Genomic DNA, 15,703 nt, shown 5'->3' with positions numbered 1-15,703 from the left:
TGCTATGTATGCAATCAGTTTCTTATCATTATTCATGAAATCAATATTCTTCTTCATAGAAGTGAATGTAGAATAACAGTCATTTATTGAGAACTTCTTCAGAAGATTTCTTATAAAGAGGAATTGAAACAATATCAATGAAGTTGAATCTCTATCAATCTTCATTTCTAGATAGCAGTTGAAATTCTCTACATTCTTGATCTTATAATTAGCAGTGATTTTGACTTTGACTCAGTTCAGATCTTTGATTTTCAGACTGTAAAGACAGATATTATTTATATAGATAATTATATAGACCTGTCTTCTATCATGAATAAATAGTTCAGCATCATAGAGACTGACATAGAAGTCTGAGTATAATAGCATCTTTCACAGCTCTTCATATCATAAGAGTGCTGCTTGCTTAAGACTGTAGAGTCTCTGTATCAACTCACACACAAGATTATTACAGTTTTCATGAAATTCTGTGAGTTAATTCATATATATCTGTTCATTAGCAGATAGTTGAGTATTTAAAAATGCAGTCATTATATCAATCTGCAGAACATATCATTCTCAGAATACTGAGATCATCATAAGAGCTTATGAGATGAATATAGAGATAACAGATGTAAAGATTCTTGAGTAATTAACTCTCTTCTGTTGAAGATTTTCACAGACAACTCAGCAGGTCTTATAGCAGATAATATTACTTATATTATTAAACTTTTTATCAAATACTCATTGACTGTGAAGAACACTTATTTATAATATTCTCTCAATCAGTTATCAGATCTCTATCTATTTCAAATAGTTGATCTCTTTAACACAGGTCTTATAATAATACTTTCATTTCATGAAAGCTTTGACATGTGTGAGGTTTTTCAGAATTGAAAGTATAGCAATCTCAGAATCAGTGAGTAGATCTTCAAGACTGTCTCTTACTGAAGCTTTTCTCACTGTAGTGATATTTCTTATAGATGTCAGAGAATCATCTGATTCAACTGTGAATTCTGAGAAGTTCAGTGTATTCTGCACTAAAAAGATAGATATTCTTATGAAGATATTATAGTCAATTCATCAATTATTAGTGAGTATAAGAAATAATGAATACTCAGGTTGAATTTTCTCATCAATGAATAGATTATCAATTGATGAATCAGAAATCACTGCAGTCTCTTAACAGACTGTAGTGAGTAGATCTGATATCACTAAAGAAATCATCACAGCTGCTTTACAGACTGTGTTGAGTAGAATCTTCAGATTGTGTGTTATTGATATTGATGAATTGACAAGATGAAGGTTCTTCTGAAAGATGATATCTTTTAATATGTATAAACATCTGTTAAAGAGGTTCATTAATCTATAATTAATAAAATCATCATAACTTACAAAAATCAACTCTTTGAAATGAGAAGCTATCTTATTGATGAGCTTGAGAACTATCTTCAAGAATGTTTTGCAATCTCATCAGCAAATGCTGTGTGCAGAAGATAGAGCTTCAAGTCAGATCTCATACAGTGTAATCAGCTTTGTATTTTCAGAGTTCTTATACAATATTGTTGAGATTGATATAAGATTAAGCAGCTCTGTAACTGTAATAACTGTCTCACTTCACATCTTTTCTGAAGCTGAAGAGTCTATTAATAGTGATCAGAACTTCTTAATAATTAAACTGATTAATTATTCAGATACTTTATCTTACTGTAAAGTATGAGAAGAAGTCAGCTCTCATTTTATATCTTCACTGAGCATGTATGCTGTGACTGCATTTGAATTCAATTCTTCATAATCTGAGTGAATGATTGTAATACCATATCTCAGCAGATTCTTGATAAATTGATTGAAGATTTATAGATATCTCAACATCTTATCTTTGCATTTCAATAGAAATATTCATCTTATACAGATAACATTATCTGTTATCATCATTGCAAGCTTCTTACTAATGTAAGATAATATATTATTCTCAGTTTCAAGAGTCTCACTATCACTGAATATATTCACTCAAATCTTCAAGGCCTTGCAGGTGACATGATGTGGTGTGAAATTCTTGTAGAAAGCATGTTTCTGTTTAGACTTAACACATGTAACACAGAATGATAATTTCTTCAGACTGATAATAATAATATCAAATCACAGATCTCTGATCATTTTTAATATACTATTTTCACTGATATAATCAAGTCAATGATGTTACTCATCTATTGAAAGCTGTTTTAGAAGAACTGCAGATAATCAAGATAAAGATAAGATAATAAAGAAATCAGTATCTGAATTCTTAGAGTTGATTAACTGTTCAATCTTCTTACAGCTGAAAGACTTCAAAGATTCAGTATTTAGATTGTAATCTGTTGAGATTGTCTTTGATTTCAGAACAGTCATATATATCACTACTTTATATATTGAGTTATTTATTATCTCATAAAATGTTGATGAGCTGTTGAATAGAATGTAAATATTATTGTGAGACAGATTGATGTAGAAGATATCACTGTTAATAGATGATAGAAACTCAAAGTAGTTCTCAGCATTAACTTGCATATTACAGTAGATATAGCTCTGATGTTTCATCAGCTCAGCAGAGATCAGATTTGCAGATAGCTCTGATATGTAGTATACATGATTGAATTCTATCAATCTTTCACTCACTGAGATGAATACAGTGCTGACACTCTGAATCTTTATAATGACCTTGTTAATCACTTGAACTGTTAAATCATTGATTGCTATAAGTTCTGAAAATCATAATCTATCACTTGCTATGTGACATTCAGCATCACTATCTCATATAATAAGAGAATTCTTATAAGGTTTCATAAAACAGGCTGATACATTGATAATCTCTACAAGGTTTGTCATCTGATAGGTGTCTGATTCATCTGTAATAAATAGTTGAGTTCTATTCTCATTATTATTCTTTTTCTTCTTTTTCTTGAATTTCTTTATTCTTGCAGTATTATTTATTCTTCAATTATTCAGAGCACTGTCTGAATTGATCAATTAACAGATATCAAAGTGAGATCTCTTATAATTAGAATATGTAGATGAATTTTCTGATATCTGATAATTTCAGAAGCTCTCTTGTATACTGTTACAATCACATTCAGTACAGTCTTCACAGGCTGAATTCAATGTATTATTATTCAAATTAATAGATGTAGTGATTGTTGTATCTGTTATAGCTGTTATAGCTGTGTTGATCACAGAATCTATATTCTACAGATTCTTTTTATCTTTTGAAGAATTAAGCTGTGAACAGATCTTCTTTATGAGAAGATCAATATTCAATATCACAGCTGTGAATTTGAAATCCTGTATCTTCTCTATCTTCTTCTGAACATAATTTCTTTAATTGTTGAGTAGAACTGAGTAGAAGATATCAAATATTTATACATCTGAGAGAGAAGTATTTAACATCTTCAATTTTATAATAGTGAATCAGAACTTATCAAAGAATGTGTGTAGATTGATGATCTGTGTGTCATTAAGAGATATGAATTTCAGAACTGTCTCATAATATAACTGTGTTTTAAGAACAGAGTATTTCTGTTCAATCACATTTCATAGAGTATAAGTAATTCAATTTTCATTATATTTGAAGAAATGTAGTCTGACACCTGCACTCAAGAAGTTTAAGATGAATGTGTAGAGTCACTGATTTCTGATGTCTCAGAATGATGCTTATTTATTATCTCTTTATAGAGAATTCTGAATCTGTTGTTTCTCTATTATATATTAACACTGTGTATCAATCAGTTTCAATTTCATGAAGATGCTTTATATAATGTAATTAAATGTATCAGTTAGACTGTTTAATCTCACAGTATTCTTAATATCTTTCTTGAATTAAGAGATTATCTTATCAACACAGCTATTCAGTTTATAAAGATTGAATTTCAATCTTTCACTGAGATTAGAATTTCATATAACTGTTAATATAATGATAGAATAATTGTTAACATTCTGAGATCAATCTGTAGAGAATCTCTGTTAACAGAGTTTTTTCAGTTATAGTTCAAGTTCTAAGACTCTTTACTTTTTCTTATTCATCTCAAGTATTATCTTGAGATGTTTCATCTGTTGATCTGATATTGCCTCATCTGAACTGTTGAATTTATAAGAATCAGCTTTATCAAGCTATTAAATAGATCAGAAGGCCGGCCTGACTATGTCAAAAGCTGTATTTAAATCAGCTTCAAATCAAGAGAGTGTTACAGAGTGTTTTTTAATGAAGCTTTCAAAGACTTCAGAAGAATGTTCACTGATAGAGTATAAGTGTGAAGAATTATCATTATCAACTGCAACTGATTCAGTGAAAAGAATATGAGATTACAAATATATATATAAGTGTGATTGTATTGAATTCATTATCTTAATATTTGTTTATTGAATTCTTGCTAATATCATTCTCTTTTTTTCTTACTTTTTTGCAAATGTAATGTGTTTTCTGCAAGCCTCTTTTTTAAGTGAGCAGTAGTATTATTGATTATCAAGATCTCAAACACATCAATACTGATAGAATAAGATGATTTTAACTTCTGAAGAGTGTATTGAATGAAGCAGTAGTTCAAATAATGATTATATTGACAAGGAATCCCGAATTGGCAGTGATTTTGCACAAAACAGGTCTCATAACCTGTGGAAGGTGTAAAGCTTGTGTGATTGAAAGGTTGCTAGCTTTGTGGGAAGTTATATGGTGGAAGGATTAGTAAGCCAGATCACGTGACCTGACACCTTTTGCATTCTAAACGAGAGGTCCAAAAAAACTGCGAAGAGATGCAAAGAGAAACATAGAAAAGGGTCGGACGTCAAGTAATGGAAATAGAAGGCAAAAAAGTATATAAAGCAAAAAAGGAACTTATACCCCGGAAATATATAACGAATGAGAATAGAAACTTTGAAAACATGGTTAATTGGGGGGGAAAAGAAAGAAGAAGAAAAGAAAGACAAAAAGGGAACGTGATATGAACATGACAGAGAGAGGAGTGGGGTTCCTTCCATGGACACCAGCGAGGGCGGTAGATGCAGGGGCGCCCGAATTAGCAAGCACTCCGGACTGGCAATCAGGGAAATAAGAAAAGACTTAGGAGCATTAAGCTCGCAAGAACAAATGAAATATAGCAGGTCTTCGCTCGCCAGAGCTTAAACGACAATGAAAGAAAACAAGTAAATCGGATCGTATAGAGAGCGTGCGGACTGGCCGACAAAATAGATCGGCGCCATTAAGGGAATATACCGAACATCGAGGACAAGGGGAATAACAATGAATCATGAACATGCAGTCAGCGCCCAAAAACCGTAGGTAAAAATTGAAGAGGTGATGACGATAGAATACTAAAAATATAACGTAGTAAAATATGCACAAATAAAACGAAAGGGGTGTAAACAAGCGGAATCTGCGAATGGTTGAAACGGGCCTGTGAGAGTCGGCGCGGTTGCCAGGTCAAACCTGGGTTGATACAACCAATTCGCTGGGAATATTCGATATATGTAGGCAGTAGATGATGAAAATAGTTCACTAATTTCGGCAGAAAAGCCACGTCCACCAAATTTTCTTCGACCCTCCAGGCTCATATCTGTCGTTCATATGGCCTTGGGTTTTCATTACTACGACGCCATCATCTCCTTCCTCCCTAGGCTGCGGGGGGTCGTTTGGATCAGGATTTGCCGCTTCAGATATACTCTTTTCGCGGTGGTCAGTGGATGGTGGTGACTTGTGGCTTTGGTCCACGGTATCCCGGGACTTCATGCTCCGGATACGTTTGGAGATTGCGCTCCCCAGGCCCTGCCACTGGTTTGGTTTCTGCAAGGAGCTTTCAGTTGTTTCATTATTGTTATTGTCCGTAATTTCCCTCTCTTTAGCTGTGAGGGCTGGAGTCCTTGAGTGCGAATCGGTCTGCGATGATAAAATAAGGTCAGGAGAAAATAAGCTCTGGGGTAGAGAATGAGCTGCAAGAGAGGAATGACCAGGTGTTCGTGGTCGAACGGGAAATTGTTGGAGATGATGGCGACGCCGCGCTTCGATGACGCGACGAACGATTACTAGGAGCAAGTTAGTCTCAGCCGGCATAGCCATAGGGGCACGGGCGCAATATATATATATATATATACATAATTAAACACTGTCTAACTTTGCTGATCCGATACATGCAAGATCCACTTCCCAGGGGCATTTTTGGAAGAACAGAACTTACAAGCAAATGTCTCCTCGATATTTACCATTTCCCTTGCGCTTGTTTCCATAAAGCCACAACCTCTTCTCCTAGCATATTCCAATCCCTGTCTTGCGCTCACCACCCTTGCGTCTTTCAGGTCGCATTTGTTTCCAGCCATGATCCTCACCGGTGGAGCCATGCCAACAGCAACCAGCTCTCCTGGATGACGCAAGTGGCCCATTTCTTTCATCAATCGCGCATTAGTTTCCAATCGTTGCTCTGCCTCAATGTCAATCATGTCCATGAAGTAGTCTAAAGCCTCCAATGTAGGCGCGTTTGTGATATCGTAGACGAGGAGGAATGCATCGGACTTAAGATTTGAGGAAGCCCAGAGACCACGATATTCCTCTTGGCCAGCCGTATCGGTTAAGGCAAGAAAATATGGCACACCGTCAACAGTCCGGGTGACGGAATATGAATCCTCTAGTACCACGAGCATGTATAAGCATGCTGTAAAGAAGAAATATCTTGTCTTTTGTATTGGTTTCCCTGATCACTTTTGGGCGCGAATCAAAAGAGAGAAATACGCGGTGGGTAGGAGGGATTGATGCATACCAATTGTAGGATCATATCTAAGTTGCTCCAACAGGGTTAGTGGTCATCCTCTAGCACTCAGACTAAATGCAATAATTGGGAATATAAACTCACTCATGCGTCCATTGGCTGCGCACCAATCGCAGCGTGATAGATGACTTTCCTATATCCCGGAACCAAAAAAAGCATTTAGCAATCAACCCCTAACTTATTCGCGACATTTTTCCTATCCCAACAAAAAGAATAACTTTTGATAAAGACCAAGGTCCCGATTCTTCGCCAGACTTTGACCATTTCGGGAAAGGGAAAGGAACCAATTGAGAATTCGAGAAGTAATAGTTTCGCAATTATATTGGGGTATGCAACATACCGCATCCACCATCGCCACAGATCGTAATGGACACCGTCTCCGCCATTGGTTTGCAGAACAGAAACAGAGCAAAACTGAATCTGTGGTTCGCAAACACGGACGACGGCGTCCCCCACACTCCTCGTCACCCACGCAATTCGCGATGTTTTGCAGGTTTCGGGAGCGAAGATATGTCGGATGGAGCGTTTAATAATCGACCTGCTCAATGCAGGAACCCAACGCGACGGTAATTGGCGCAGCGCAGGGTATGACAGGCCACGAATGTTACGTTTAAGTGGGCTAGAGTCTAGACTGGAGTGGAGGTTCTGTCTGGGGTAAACTCAGAACAGCTCAAAGCGGGTATGTATGGTTCATCCAGGCGCAAGTGGAGAGGATTAACAGTAAAAATGAATCATAGCATAAATTTTGAGAAAATAACAGGAGGACTCACATCAGGAATAAAATAACCTCCACGTCCTTGAGCCATAGTAGCTTGGCCAGGTTTTTGTTGGCGTTTGTTCCTTTGCAGAGGTTAAACTCATCACCAACAGGGTTGGCGCGCTTTGCCGTTTGTGGCAATTCGCGATCCTCCCGCGTTTCAATTATTATAGACTTGCACATCCCACATCACATCTACGTGTACCGCTTCTAACAGTTTGCTCCCTTGGAGGTGTGCTCCATCCTGCCTCTGGTGTTCCGAATCTACTGATGAATATCCGGCTGAGAGCGAACTTATATCGGTTGCGAGACTGGCAGGACACACGCTTATTATACCTACGACTGCCTCCATCCTTACGCTTATATAGAAGAATAAATAAAAGGTTTCTCAGACGGTTTCCTGAGTACCGACTTTTTTCAGGGTTTATTTCATTTTATTTTATTTTATGTAACTTTCTTGCCACGCGCATATTGATCCCATGAATCCTGAAACCCACACAGAGCATCATCTTCGGATGCTCTCAAACAACCCCCGGGGAAGTTGTGGCGAAACAGCAAGTAGCTCTGCCGCGTACTGAGTTCCAAGCCAATAGAATACCTATACATATTGCTAAATTCTCATACAGCCACCTATTGCTATACGCTAGGTCATCCTTGTGTCTCCCATCTGGATATGAAGAAACAGTCCACGCCTGCGCAGACATCCGAATGCCGTGGAACAAACCAAACATGGCGAACGCGCAAGGTTGATTCCTTTTTTCTTCTTCTTCTTCTAGCGGCAAACACAATGCCTGCAAGAAGCCGAACGGACTGGCATTTGCTCTTGATTTGATTGAATACCTTAAATCGGTCCCGCCGGGGGGGTGATCTCGACGATCGTCGCCCGCTTGTAGAAAAGAAAGAAAGCTATTTGCTAACCTTATGATATATAGACGCTTTCCCTACCTTGTTGGTTTCTAGCTTTTCTATCTGAGCTGAAGGGATTTAGCGACCTGACCATTACAACTCTCGCATTCGGGGAAATTTCGGTCCACGCAGCCTATTGCTACTTGCTCTTGCAATGCATCTAGTAACCTTTGTATATCAGCTCGTCCCGAATAGGAAATCAAAAGTTCCAGGTCCAGTATGTTCCCGGCTCTCCATAACGATCCAGAGATAAGATTATCTGCTCCTTGTTAGACGATAGGACCTGCGAGGCGTCCCGGTAAACTGGAAATTTTATTACAGAAATAGATGCTAGGAAATAAATGCACAAGGAGGTACGGAAGAGACAGTGAAAATAGGAAGGTAATAAAAGGGGGACAAGAGACGAATGTATATGTATATACATGTACATACATACAAAATCAAACTCTGGGACGGATACGAAGGCCACTGAAGATACCATATTCCACATGGAAACCGTTTAGTCTGTCATTATGTAGCAACGTTGACACCTCATCTCCTAATCCTATCATATGGGTACTCTCATAATGTGTATATACTCCGCATATTCAGCTTTTTAACAGCCAACATCTCAGCTTGAATTGAGTTTTTATTAATTTCAACTTTCAGTCTCTTCAATCGTGCTTGTGCTTTCATTTTAATCATTATCTGTATTATAGTGGTTCCTCATGATCTACATAGCCCAGAGCAAAGTATCCCGTCACACATTAATCATGTCTTATAGTCATCCCAAACGCTATCATGTTATCGTTCATTAGTTAACAAATGAAAAAAGGGTAAAAGAAAGAGAAGCGAAGCGAAAAGAGAAGAATAGAACAGGAAAGGACAGAAGACCAGATATACGAAGAATTGAAGATGAAATTCATTATCCCCCTGGTACGCCTGACTCATTTGTCGACGTATCAGACAGCTTTCGACGCCTCGACAGGTTTTGTTCCACGCAAAGAAGATTTCCGTGGCATTGTGGTTATTCGACCATTCTTGAACTGAAAATATTAGCATTTATCTTCAATATTCGTGTGGTAAGTTCACGATGCATATCACAAGATATAGCTGGCATCTTAACAAATCACATATAACGACACTGGTTACCGTACTCACCTGCTTAGCCCACCTCAATCCGCAGCTATTACACAAATCCCGATTTCCACTTGGGCCCTTCCTCCACTCTGGCGTTGTCTTGGTATGGCATTGTGAACAGTCCTTCTCCGGCACCTCCACATCCCTTTTCCGCTTCCGCCTCCTTTTCAAAGTGGTTAAATAGTGCAACTCCTCGACGAGCAGCCTGTTGCGTCTTTTTAAATGATCTAGCTCCGTGCGCCAGTTTGTGGCGCGGGTCGGGTTTAGTTCCTCGAAGATGTTGCAGCTCTCTCTGATTGCTTTTCCCGCCGTCTCGTGTTCCCACTGTCTACATAGAAGGGAATGGTCAGGGATGTGTCCATTGTGTGTTGCGATATTGGTTAGTTCCGGTTTAAGATATGGACGCATGGTTGTATGTTGCCTTGTGTAGATGGAGGAGGACTGGGAGGTCGTGATATTTCGATTCCCGTGGTTGGGGCGAGTCAAGGCTGGAGAGGGGCGCGGGTGTGAATCTGACGCAATGGATGGCCGCATCGTTGTATTACTGTTGAGCTTCTTCCGTGTCCTCGTCGTCGTCGCATTCGCCTGGAAACTGAATATAGGCCTCCCCAATTTTAGAAGCCGAATTTGAAGAATCAAAAACGTAGGCTTCGAACTTCCGCAAGGAGTTTCACCAGGGTATATCGTGCTCTGGGCTTGTAGCAAGTGGCCTCGACGATGTTGTAATTCATGTTTACAGGTGACTCGTTTCCCACTGCGTGCAATGCCCAATGCATTCTCAAATTCTGCTCGTGAGTCGTCGCTCAGCAGATTCTGGACCCTCTCTCCCACCAAGCCTTCAGAACGCCTATCTAGGAAAGCACTGCCACTGGACGAAATAAAAAGTAAAATTCCTGAAGGTGAGATCTTTGCCCAGATCTCGCCATCGTTGATTCCACCGTTCTTCATCAGCTCGTCTCGGGACATGGCGAAAACCACCCGCAGTTTTCCAAGAAAAGCTATGTGTTTTTGGTTTCGCGTGGACTCGATGTAGACAGATCCCAGGCTTTCGAACCATGTATAGCCGCTCTTTTTCCTTCGAATACGAAAGAGAAGATTGACGACAGAACCGGGCTCACGGTCCCTAAGCTCCCTTATCACAGCAACAACGTCACTAGGATGGCAAATTGAGGAGAGCGTCGAACCATTTAGTTCCTTGGATTCGTATTCTAGAATAGCAGATGTTGAAGGCGTGATGTATATAAATACCCCAGTTGTTGACATTATGTGGAATAGGAACTCCGAACTTCCCAAAATCGCTTCATCCAAGGAGGTTCCTAAAGGAACAGGACTTTGGCCATTAGCTCTATCGGTAGTGGTATTGCTGTGGTTTTGATATTTAAAGGGCGGGTATTTATTTTGCGAACTGGTCATGCCTCCCGGATCGTATATATTTGGTGAAAGTTCCAATCTTCGGTAGTTAACTATATACGAGCCATCTGGCAGATGGATGTTAGGAATGTAGAATGGGGGATAGGAACAAAATTCACTTGGTAAGGCAACTTACCACAATTTTTTCCCGTAACTGCCTGGGGAGAATCTACCAGATCCAGCTGAAACCCGACACAAAAATTATACTCATCCGAAAACCACCGGATCGGGACCACGGAAAGCAGATTCAGAAACGGTTGGCCTCCTTTTCGATAGTTGACCAGGCACTCTTGGACCTCGGATCTAGCATTTATTTTGCGTTTCAAGTGACGGATGGTCCTATCATCGACGGATCTACGCCTCAAAGCAGGTTCGATGATCCCTGTTGGTTCCTGAAGTAAACGACAGTCACGCCCGACTGATTCCTCGAGTGAATAGCCAGTCAATCGGCTGAATGCATCAGAAATATACATAATAGGACAATCATTGGCTGTAATTCGACATATAACAAAAGCGCAGGACATGTCAATGGGCCCAAGGTTGATTTCAGGGTTTGGTCGGGTTGCTATATAGTTCTGCTGGCAAGTACGATTAGCAACAAACCAGGTATTGGTAACACACAATGGGTACGATGACCTACTAAAGTATCTATAGCGCTCGGTTCCCTCGCAGGGTAATTAGTTGAGTATTGGTACGTGACGTTTTCAGGGAGTGGTGCTGGCAGAATACTGGAGCCATCCTGATCCTCGATTGTAAAGGCAATGTCAGGACATACTTTTAAGTCGGATACAATCCTCCCGCCAGGGTTGTTAAAATCATTTGGTATATTTGAACGGGACATCCATATGGAGTCCTGGGGTGGTACCATGTCTGGATGCTTCATCGGTTCGGGTGCACTGAATCCGTTACTAGACTGTAGGATGGGTCTATTTTGTTCGTGAGGATAATAAGGCGGTTGCGGGTTCTTGATATTCTTGCTGGGATCGGGCTGTAACAACCTTTGAGATCGGTACGGAGGTCTGTTGTGAGGTAAGTTGCGGCACCATCGCAGTTCTCTTTGCTGAAATGCCTCGGTCAACGATTTTGAATCAACCATATGAGAGTGGCTAGGGGTTATGGCCGGAAAACCTCCTGTGGCTAATGAAGGCAAGCCCAGGAAGCGGGAAACGCTTGGGTCAGGAAAAGAAAGGGCCGCTGCGTCAGGATATCCAAAGTAGTTACAAGGGTCCTCTGACGAAGGAGTTATACCGGATATGGTAGAGGCGGCGTTCGCGAGCGGATAGAAGGTAGGAGAGGTGCTGTAGAACTGAGGTGCGCCGTTTACCCGAAACCCGCCCATAATATGAGTAGAAGCATGGGATGAATCCAGATGTGTTGCAGAATCACCTGCTGATGCCTGAAAACACTCAAGTTGCATTGGCGGCGCAAATTTTCCGTATTCGAGGGGTGCTGAAGCTGCGATTTCTAACGTCACATTCTGCGGCGTCTCGTAATTCAAAGGCTGTATTGAATTTTCTCTATGCAGACCTTGACTTCTGCTTTCAATTGCGTCTCCCTCCTCCACTGATTGAGCCCTCTCAAAGTTCCAATTCCTCGTGAGATCTGCCGCATTGGAATGTAGACCTGAGAGGGAGTTATCGGTATATTGCTTCGAATAATTGACGTGCTTTTCCGAATGGTCATAGTTAGGCTGCGACCCTTCACTCTGGTCCATTGCGCCAGCGCCGATATGAGGAATCTCGTAGGGTAACCGTGTAGATGCATAAGCGGATGACATGCCGCAATCCTACCAATCCGCCGGACATACCAACTACCAGCTCCAAACGCTCAAGGCCGTTAAGGAAAATTGGCCCTATCAATTCCCAGTCCCCGCGGCAATAGGTCTAATCTGAAGATACGACTGTTAACAGAAGTTCAACGCCCATTCCTTCTCATAGACCAGGAGGTCGATCTATGATAAATTTCATTCCAAGGGAAACAGGGCTTGAAGGCAAGAAAGTGTTCCTTTCTCTGCTGCAAACCTTGGACGAGAGAGAGGCACGCAGGCGGTACTGCGATATAGACATTGAAATCTAGTAAATTGCGCAAAATGAAACATATGCCAATTATGAAAGCAAAAATACTATAAATACGATAGTGAGACATCATTTGCGAGGTTTTGAAATATAAGAGATGAACCTTCAAGCCACGCTGTTGTCACGAAAAGCGGCGCAGGGTCTGAATCCCAACAGGTATAAGATAGTTCCACAAAAGGAAGAAGAAGAGATATAGTGTGTATGGATTTCTAGCAGCCACAGTACCCAGCAACACGGGTCTAAAGGGGATTGTCGGGGGCCGAGTCAGTCATGTGCAGGAGTTCTGAAAGAGAGAATGAAAGCCATCAATTGCTAGCTGTCATGGTAGCGTTAAACAAATGTAGATCATGCCGCTGTGCGCTTACCCATTGATTCTGCAGCAGCAACTACTTCTGACGGATGCAATCCAACCCTCGACGTCTTGCCGTCGTGACCATGTTGAGCTGGCGTGGTGGAGGTCATACCTGCGGGATGTCCTATGCCTGAAGCACCCCGCAAGGACGGCGAAAGCTCGACGACAGGTGCGTGTCATTGCGCTGTATCTGTCGTCGCCTCATGAATTATTCAGGTTGTGCACGAGCTCAACTGGGTGTGTCAGATGCTGAGGTTACACAATATGGCACATACTAGTTTCGAGCCCTCAAACTTACACAGGATGGGGGACGGAAGAAAGGGGCCGTCTTAAGATTCTTGAACAGAAAGGAGGGTGAGAAACACGTCAAGCAGCAGCGCACAGCTTGCGATAATAACTGACAGGATAGACCCAAAGGAAAGAAAAGCTTGTTATGTAGCGCCTATGCAGCAACGCATCCCTAGCCGCAATGTGCACTCCTCAACCAAGCAAATTAACACCCCAGCATATAGTTCCGTCGAAGCAACAAGCTCCGAAGCTTTGGCTCTGCGAGATACTGCTTTTTTAAGCTGCGGAGATCGAATGCAAAGATCATCCCTCTTCCGAAGTCATGTCATTCCACAGCAATCTGAATTTTTCAAAAACATTTTGGGACACAAAGTGTAATGATTTCTTGGCATTTTGGATAATATTCTCCGAAGTGCAACAACATCAGGGCCTTGGTGTACGGAGAAATTGCTAGTTTGAGTTGACCATGCTTTACGATCAAGACCAAAGGAAAAACGGGTACACAAAGGGTCTTCCTCTGTGTAGCACCACACCCGCAGGAATGGGTGGAATAGTAAAAGTTCGACTTCTGGAGCTGTCCTGAAGGAGATGGAAAAGGGTTGGATGGAAACAAAGATTGGCTCCTAAGCGTTGTTGGCAGGTTGCGTCTTGCGTCTTGCGTCTTGCTGCTGCATATAACTAGCGAGTAAGAAAAAAGGCCCAAAGACATTGTGGCGTTGACAGGGTGGCCCACTGCAGCGATCAACTCGATGAATTTGTCCGAGTGTCGTCGCAACCGTGCGGACTTGAGCTCTTGTTTCTCAGCTCCGGATACTGCGATTTGCTTGAGCACTGCTTAATCTGGACTGCCGTAGGTAGTAGATCGGAATTCAACTGCCAACCCGCATTGTTGGCTCTGTTCCAAGGTTTTTGTATCGATGCAGGAAGCAAACAATGCCTCTAGGGCGGTGGGGCCATATCCACATAGGGAATGAAAGCTATCCCTCGCAATTGGATCTCCATTGATTGACGAGGAAGCTTTATTACAATCTCTCCTCAATGGGACGTGCAGCCCAGCATTGAACATCGCCAGAATAAGTATCGCTTCGAGAACGACTCCATTCCTTTCAGGAGGAGGTAACTCTGAGGCAGAGAGGATATTCGTCTTGATTGACGTGTTTCCCTCCGCAGTTTTGCAGTTTGCAGAGGCAAAGAGAGAATGGAAAATCCAACCACATGTTTGCCTCTAGGATTGTCGGCTTGGAGATAAGTTAAATTCCTGACATTCGGCGTAAGCACAGGTTTAATAATAATAATAATAATAACAAAATGGGTTTTGACCATAAGCATAAGTCAGTATACGCTGCGTAGGAGCAGTTTCCAGCCATCAAAGAAGAGTGCGAATTAGTTATGTGTTAGAGACACACAGTAGCCACACCTTGGAAATCTAGCTCTCGTCACTCATTTACTGTCAGAACCGCATATTCAACAAGGAAAAAGCTCTTCTTACCTCTCCGGTTTTGATATCCGACGACACAAACGACCCTCCTTGTAATCTGTAACTAACTGCCAACTACACTGCAAAAATAGAATTTTTATTTAAAATAAATAATAATAATGATAATAATAATAATAATATAATAATAGTATATATGACCCCGAAAAAAGAACATCAGCTGTGTTCACTTCACTCACTTTCGGCCCTTATCATCGCTCAGCCTCATTTTCCACGCCCTTAGTCGAGCGAAAGCAAGCCGACACGAGAAACCCCCCCTAGTCGCCCCTCAAGGAGCCACTCTACATGTAATGATTTACACACCGTAAACGTACATGGCGTTTGGGGGATATACTACTCTTCAGAGAAGGACTGGTTGAGAGAAAATAATGGGGGTGGTGAGCATGGAAGAGAGTGAATGCCCCCTTTCTATCATTGATTGATACAAATACACACATATATACACTTGTATCCTGTTTTCCTTTTTTGTTTTCCTGGCTGAACAACTTGCACAAGTGAACTGAAATATTATAATATTTCTTTGCTTCTATCATTAGAGGA

At 40.9% G+C, this 15,703-nt stretch overlaps 3 protein-coding genes across 5 annotated transcripts; 1 reads left to right on the top strand and 2 right to left on the bottom strand.

The window, feature by feature from the left end:
• Positions 1–5,500: 5,500 nt before the first annotated feature.
• Positions 5,501–7,147, bottom strand: BDCG_05372 (Ras small monomeric GTPase; the record flags this gene model as incomplete). The annotated part of the gene is made up of 4 exons (XM_045421042.1): positions 7,102–7,147; positions 6,846–6,894; positions 6,177–6,620; positions 5,501–6,024 (listed from the first exon to the last, which is right to left on the bottom strand). Exons 1-4 carry the CDS (start codon positions 7,111–7,113, stop codon positions 5,501–5,503), a joined length of 1,029 nt encoding a protein of 342 aa, XP_045277015.1. The 5' UTR covers positions 7,114–7,147.
• A 1,849-nt stretch (positions 7,148–8,996) lies between these two features.
• BDCG_05371 (white collar 1) lies at positions 8,997–15,128 on the bottom strand. Of its 3 annotated transcripts, none has more exons than XM_045421041.1 (5): positions 13,679–14,960; positions 11,594–13,613; positions 11,090–11,528; positions 9,565–11,021; positions 8,999–9,443 (listed from the first exon to the last, which is right to left on the bottom strand). In XM_045421041.1, exons 2-5 carry the CDS (start codon positions 12,728–12,730, stop codon positions 9,366–9,368), a joined length of 3,111 nt encoding a protein of 1,036 aa, XP_045281234.1. In that variant the 5' UTR covers positions 12,731–13,613; positions 13,679–14,960; the 3' UTR covers positions 8,999–9,365. The 3 variants fall into 3 exon arrangements, with proteins under 3 accessions (XP_045281233.1, XP_045281234.1, XP_045281232.1); XM_045421039.1 differs by having other exon boundaries at positions 8,999–9,449; positions 11,090–11,531; positions 13,679–14,938; XM_045421040.1 differs by having other exon boundaries at positions 8,997–9,443; positions 11,594–15,128.
• BDCG_05370 (uncharacterized protein) lies at positions 13,376–14,046 on the top strand (the record flags this gene model as incomplete). Its single annotated transcript, XM_045421038.1, has 2 exons — positions 13,376–13,617; positions 13,893–14,046. The coding sequence occupies 2 exons, from the start codon at positions 13,376–13,378 to the stop codon at positions 14,044–14,046; spliced, it is 396 nt and encodes a 131-aa protein (XP_045277014.1).
• Positions 15,129–15,703: the final 575 nt, after the last annotated feature.

This window comes from Blastomyces dermatitidis (assembly GCF_000003525.1).
Source record: "Blastomyces dermatitidis ER-3 genomic scaffold supercont1.5, whole genome shotgun sequence".
NCBI classification, from domain to species: domain Eukaryota; kingdom Fungi; phylum Ascomycota; class Eurotiomycetes; order Onygenales; family Ajellomycetaceae; genus Blastomyces; species Blastomyces dermatitidis.
The sequence above is the reverse complement of the archived record's forward strand: the minus strand, read 5'-3'. Positions and strand labels throughout refer to the sequence as shown.

Coding starts and splice junctions, on each gene's coding strand:
- BDCG_05371 (XM_045421039.1), bottom strand. CDS start 12,730: ATGTCATCCGCTTATGCATCTACACGGTTACCCTACGAGATTCCTCAT. Junction 11,532..11,593: donor CGAGCGCTATAGATACTTTA/GTAGGTCATCGT, acceptor CGTACTTGCCAG/CAGAACTATATAGCAACCCG. Junction 11,022..11,089: donor AGTTACGGGAAAAAATTGTG/GTAAGTTGCCTT, acceptor TCCATCTGCCAG/ATGGCTCGTATATAGTTAAC.